The sequence below is a fragment of the Eurytemora carolleeae genome, unplaced genomic scaffold, assembly GCF_000591075.1.
Source record: "Eurytemora carolleeae unplaced genomic scaffold, Eaff_2.0 scaffold1647, whole genome shotgun sequence".
Lineage (NCBI taxonomy): Eukaryota > Metazoa > Arthropoda > Copepoda > Calanoida > Temoridae > Eurytemora > Eurytemora carolleeae.
In genome coordinates, this window is record NW_019397532.1 from 54,018 (window position 1) to 60,256 (window position 6,239).

Sequence of the window (6,239 nt, forward strand, 5' to 3'; positions counted from 1 at the left end):
CCCACACATCTTAAATTGCTCGTGAAAAGCTAACGTTTAATTTTACAAAACCTTGAACCCTATACTGATGAAAAATATAAGTTCCTTCCCCCCTTCCCCATTAAGTATTTAAAAAATTCTAAACTCTGAAACTTCAACTTCTGATATGAATATATTCCCTTTTAGGACGTAGACGAGAGAAACAAGGAGAAGGACTAGTCCGAGGACAATGAAACCTGTCCGGGTGCGCCGGAGCAGCAGTCCTCGGCGCAGGAGACCTGTACGCCAGTAGTTCCATAAACAGGTTCTAGACTTTCTGCAGGAAGCAAACATTGACCTGGATACCCACAGGTTAACAGGCAGCAAGCTACAGCATTATTTTTAAACCCCCCATATCAACAAAATTAGATTTGTCTTAAAAGTATTTTTTAAATCTTTAGAGTAAAAATTATTTACTACTTTTAAAACAAATCTAAGGCAAAACATGGTTCCGTGCTAGTGGTGGGGGAGAATTATTTCGAAACAAAAACATCAAGATTTAGCACTTATTTTAAACTAGGTTTTCTTTCCCTTAAGTGCTATTGAGAAACTATTCTGAAATCTCAGGGGGGTGCGAAGGTCCTACCCCCCCCCCTTGTATCCGCCCCTATATCCGATTTAAGGAGTTAAACTTCATTTATACCGTGAATATTAGACATTTTAATCTTTCTCCAACGGTGAAAGATAAAGAAGAGAGATTAATGAACACCCTTGAAATATGAAAAGTAAAATAATTATAAATTTCTTTAAACTTAGCTATCGTCCCAGATATGATGTCTTTGTTTACGTTTTAGGGTTTCTTTTGTAAATAAAAAAATATCATGAGAGGGAACACACAGGGGGATGATAGTTCTCAACCTGTGTGCTCAGTTAGCTGTACTGTACACTAACAACTGTTTACTAATATTGATATACTATCGGTTAGGCCATAATTAACTTAAAATAAACAAATATGCAGTACGCTCTCGGTATAGTTTATGGCCTATAAAATAAGTAAAGGATTAGCGTACATCCTCACTCTATACACTATAATCTCGATGGGAACACACCACAACATCCCTTTCAAGGAGGGGGGGGGGGGAATAAACCATCCCCAAGGTATAAAGGGTAACTCCTTACTATCTCTATGATTGGAGGCCTCAGATCTTTTTGAAGCTTAAATACGATGTTAAAAATGTTTGAAAATGATAAAAAATGAACACCATTCATTTCACCCGAATGATTATGTAAAAAAGTAGTAGACAAGTGAACTGCCCTTGCCAAATATTTGTCTAAATACGCCCGGACAGCACAATTTACCTTCTTCGCAAAAACAAGAATTTTCAACACCCCTGTCCAGGTGGCAATTCTTTGACTTTTTCGGCCTAAAAAGGATCTGTAAAGAAACGGCCGAACTACTTAAAAGAATTCAATCAAAGAGCCACCAATGCAGAAATCACAAAATAAGTTGAGGAAAAATGCGCAAAAATACTTCTTATTCTTTCTTCAATGTATCGGTTAAAGGAAAATGTTTAGTGTACGGGGATTTGTTATATTTAAGAATGGTCCTAGCAAGGGAATTTGAATAGATAGGTGTCGTTAATGTATAACTTGTTTACGGCACACGTAGCCAGGAATTAACCAAACCAAATATAGAAGTTAAGGACGAAACAGAAGAGAACTATACAGGCTGTAAAATATTAGAGATGGATATAAAATAAAAAATATTAAGATCAGAATCAATGAATCAATCAATACTTTTATGGACGGTTGCAAATCAATCTCTTATTGACGTTATGGCACATTTAGAGCAAATGTTACAATGTTTAAAAGTCTGTAAATGTTTCATAAAACATTTAATGTATATAAGGTCTTGGCGTCAATTCCAAGGATTTAGATTTTTCCAGCAAAGATTTTTAAGTCTGGTAATTTTTTTAGCACTGAGTGAAAATGTGCTTTAAACAGTATAATTCTAACGACACCCTTAATGTCCTACATGTTCGAAGAATCAGAGGCTGTATCATTTGATGCTCCAATAACCTGAAATATTAACATGAATTATAAAGAAAAACACTAATTTGTATTTTTGAACGAACGCGATTACAAATAAAATTTTCTTTAATTAAAATCTGCAAAAATTCACATCCATTGAACATGTAAGAATGTGCAAGTCTTTACATATAACTGATTATTTAAAGAAGAAAATAGGTTTCAATTCGGAAGTAGAAAATGCAAAATTTCAGCTTCTGGAAAACTTATTTTTTTTTTGGGGGGGGGGAGGGGCATTGGTCATGCCAAGTTGTTTTAACAAAATCGTTTACTGTTCAATTTTCCTCCTCTACAAAGCTGTGAAAATTGTTGTCATTTATGAAACTAAACTTATATTTAATATTTAATTGTAATTAACTAATCTTTTATTTAATATTTAATTATTATATTAATCCTTCTTAGATAAAATTAATAAATCAATAACAAAGCTGTGAAAATTGTTGTCATTTATGAAACTAAACTTATATTTAATATTTAATTGTAATTAACTAATCTTTTATTTAATATTTAATTATTATTAACTAATCTTTTATTTAATATTTAATTATAATTAGCTAATCTATTTATGTATTTAGTCTACCTGGGATGCACAGCAGGGATCAACACTCTCGCCAACCTAGGATTAAACAATTCAAAATATTTTGATATAAATAATTTATAATTTTTCATTGCTTGAAACTTTTTTTTAGAAATTTCATTTTCGTTTCTTTCGCGCAATTTGACTGTCCAAAAAATGATCCGGATCTAAATGATAATTAATAATTAAAAATGTTTCCATTTTATTGCTAATTTTAAGGTAAAAATGATAAGACAAATAAAAGGATAATTTAGCAATTACTGCAACCGTATTATGTCGAATCCGGGTCCAGGTCTGTCCGGTAAATAAAGAATCCGGATCCAATTTAAAAATACTTGTTTAGAAGAAGAATAAACTGACCGGGGCGGCAGTGTTGAAGATAGCATGACCAAGCACCAATCCTAAAACCATACACAGGAACAATTCAACAGAATACGTCATAGCAACCTAAAAAACAACATTGTGGAGTTAAATCTCGCCTTCCAAAAATTTCAGAAAAACGCAATTTTTTACAACATTTTTAAATAATGCAATTTTGATCCAGAAAAACAGAAAGCAGAAAAATGCGTTCTTGATGATTTTGTCGGAATAATCATGAAGAGTATTTAAAAATATATATTTACCAGCATAGCCATGTAGCCAAATGCAATGTTTAATCCAAAGAGAACAATTATGGAACCTGAAATAAAACAGGAATTTAAAAACACAAATTGAAATCATTGAAAACGTGTTTTGCCGGAGAAATTTGAGGAATTTTCACAAAAAGATGATAAGTTCTACCTCTACGGACAGGACTGGAGATAAACCGTAGAATCTTCCTACTCTGGAGTAGTCTACGGACACACAGCAATCCTTCAACTCCAATTCCTAGAGATATTCAGGATTTTAAAGGGAGTGTTCCAGAATTCTAAAAATAGGGTAATTTTTCTATATTCGATGTGACAATGCAGCAGTTGGTACCAATGAATGAGTATTTAAGAAAACCAATCAAAATTGATATTACAAATTCTCTGAATGCGCTTCACACTTGACACTAAGCTGCTACGACGAAAAAACAGGATTATCAATACATTTCAGATAAGTTGAATTTTCTAAGCATCCCCTTTAATGCAACTTACCAAGTAGAATGACCCCGATACACCCGAAGAAGAACTTGAGCTGGCTGTCCAGGACCCACGCCTCGAAGAACAAAATAACACATAGTTGGTTCTCGCTACCGGTCACCTGGAAACAAACGAATTTTTAGAATATTTTTTCATTCTCCGAGAAGTTGATGCAAACCTAAAATTATTATTTTAGCGGATAACACGCCATTAAGGACTAACAATAGTGCTACTTTCACCTGTGTCTAATACATAAGACATTTCGGCGTTTTTTAGATGGAATGGACATTTTGAGGGGGAGGGGGTCTCAGCACCCATTGCTGTCCAAATAAACCCTGGACACCGAAGATTTCACTGATTCCAATCCCCCATGAGACTCTGAGTACGTCTTATACAAATCATTCTCTCTTCGTGGAAATCAACTTATCTCTAATTAGCTAAATCTTAGGTTGAGATCAAAAATCAACTTATCTCTAATTAGCTAAATCTTAGGTTGATAAAAAATCTATCGGTTTAGAAGAAAAGTGGTTTAACTAATTTGGTTCCTTTAAAAATTACAAGTTCTCAGGGGCGGATACAGGATTTAAGTGAGGGGGGTGCCATATTTATTTAGGAACAAAAAATTCGAGATTTAGGAACCAAAAACGCGCCGAATGCGAAATTTATTTTTGACTTTCCTGTTTACCACTAGAAATGCTATTGAGAAGCTATTCTGAAATCTCAGGGGGTGTGAGAAGGTCCGGCCCCCTTCCCCCCCTAAATCCGCCCCTGCACGCTCTCATTATTTCATTTAAACTAATTGACAGATCTACATGGAAATAGTGATGTGTATTAAGTTTTTACATAATTTTGTCTATATTTTCTTTCGCAATAAAATTTGTTGAAGTGTAAAAAGAGCAAATGTTTTCCAAATTGTTATTTCTAAACATTTGGTTTTCTAACACTAAGCTAAATATTGACCCGGACAGGAAATATATGCAAAAAAAACTAACCCAAACTACAAAAACAATCGTGTTAAGACGCTGGTTTAAATCGTCTAAATCAAATAAAAAAGGAAACTTCAACAGAATACAGAATTCAAATCTTGGAAGATTTATTGAAGTTGTTGAAAAACGGACCAAAACGATTAAAAAACCTACCTGGAAACCGTTCATAAACATATCTGTTCCTTTTCCTATACAGAACTTCTCGGAGATTGGTGAAGGACCCGGAGTCGTGACCGGAAAATCCGAACATTTCCACTCGCAGGTCTGATCCATATCCGCGCATGTCCCTACAGTAATAAAACCTTCAGTTATTCATTGGTAATTTTACAGGGTTACAAAGGATAAGACTTCAGAAGACGACAGTACGGAATTTATAATTTTTTTTTAATATTTTTAATTCCCGCAACTAAAAGTTCTTTCTTTCTTTGCTAAATCATTTGAAAAACTATTTAAAGACAATTCAAGGCAGAATACTTGATTTAACACTGGGATCGACGTATTTTAAGGGTCTTATCCTTAATGGGTATTGGGTAACCCTGTACCTTTGGCGCCAAAAAAAGTTTTATTACTGGATAACTTTTATTATGTTGAAGTTATCCGTCCTTACTTATTACTAATCGCATCACCATGAAACTATTGAAATAGTAAAAAAATATATTTTCCTTGGAATGTATGTTTACAAACCTGTTCCTTCATCCTCGGGCCTCGTGCAACATCCTTTATTCTCTTGGTTGGTGCAAACAAACTCCTCCTGGATGACAGCGGATCAATCAATCAATCAATCAATCAATTAACATATCATAAAATAAATTAGTGATTGTTGAAAGAAAGGAAGAATGCATGAAAGAAAAATTGAACGCGTGGATAAATGAAAGGTTGCATATCTAATGTAAGGAAGGATGAATGAGAGGCTGTATATAAATGAATAAAAGGATCAATGAGAGGATGTATATGAATGAATGAAAGGATGAATGAGAGGATGTATACGAATGAATAAGATAATGTTTATGAAAGAATGAAAGGATGAATGAGGATGCATATGAGTGAATGAGATGATGTATATGTATCAATGAAAGGATGAATGAGAGGATGTATATGAATGAATGAAAGAATAAATGAGGATGCGAGTTTCGGGTTTATGGGACGGCTCATATAAGCAAATTTGGGATGTAAACAAACCAAGTCCCACAAGTTACGGGATATTGGTCCCACAGGTCTGAAGGGACTACATTTTAGGATGATGGGACCAGCCTTCCGGCTCATGGGACTGGTGTAATATGATACTTTAAATCTTGCAAATTTGAATTTTAGTGGGGGATTTCTGTAGATTTAGAATTTTATTACAAATCATTGTTTTCAAATAAAGGTAGGGTAGATAAGTGTAGTTTAAAATAGTTCTTTTTATGCATGTTTAATATTTTTATAAATGTTTTATTACATAAGATTCACGAAACCTCTTTTTTCAGAGACAAAAGCATCGTTTTTTAATTTGAATACATGGGGGCTTGGGGTGGGGGGTAATAAGTT

General features: G+C 33.9%; 1 protein-coding gene across 17 annotated transcripts in view; it reads right to left on the reverse strand.

The window, feature by feature from the left end:
• LOC111714758 (uncharacterized) overlaps positions 1-5,463 on the reverse strand; it is a gene marked incomplete at its 5' end in the record, with an annotated part of 11,669 nt that extends 6,206 nt beyond the window's left edge. For 10 of the 17 annotated variants that reach the window (XR_002768067.1, XR_002768066.1, XM_023489950.1 and 7 more), the window contains 9 exon segments: positions 1,318-1,382; positions 1,994-2,037; positions 2,627-2,662; positions 2,984-3,070; positions 3,247-3,302; positions 3,404-3,490; positions 3,742-3,847; positions 4,866-4,999; positions 5,397-5,463. Coding sequence is in view for 13 of the 17 variants with exons in the window: in XM_023489950.1 (XP_023345718.1) it covers positions 1,318-1,382; positions 1,994-2,037; positions 2,627-2,662; positions 2,984-3,070; positions 3,247-3,302; positions 3,404-3,490; positions 3,742-3,847; positions 4,866-4,999; positions 5,397-5,463 (682 nt within the window). 17 annotated transcript variants of the gene reach the window in all.
• Positions 5,464-6,239: the final 776 nt, after the last annotated feature.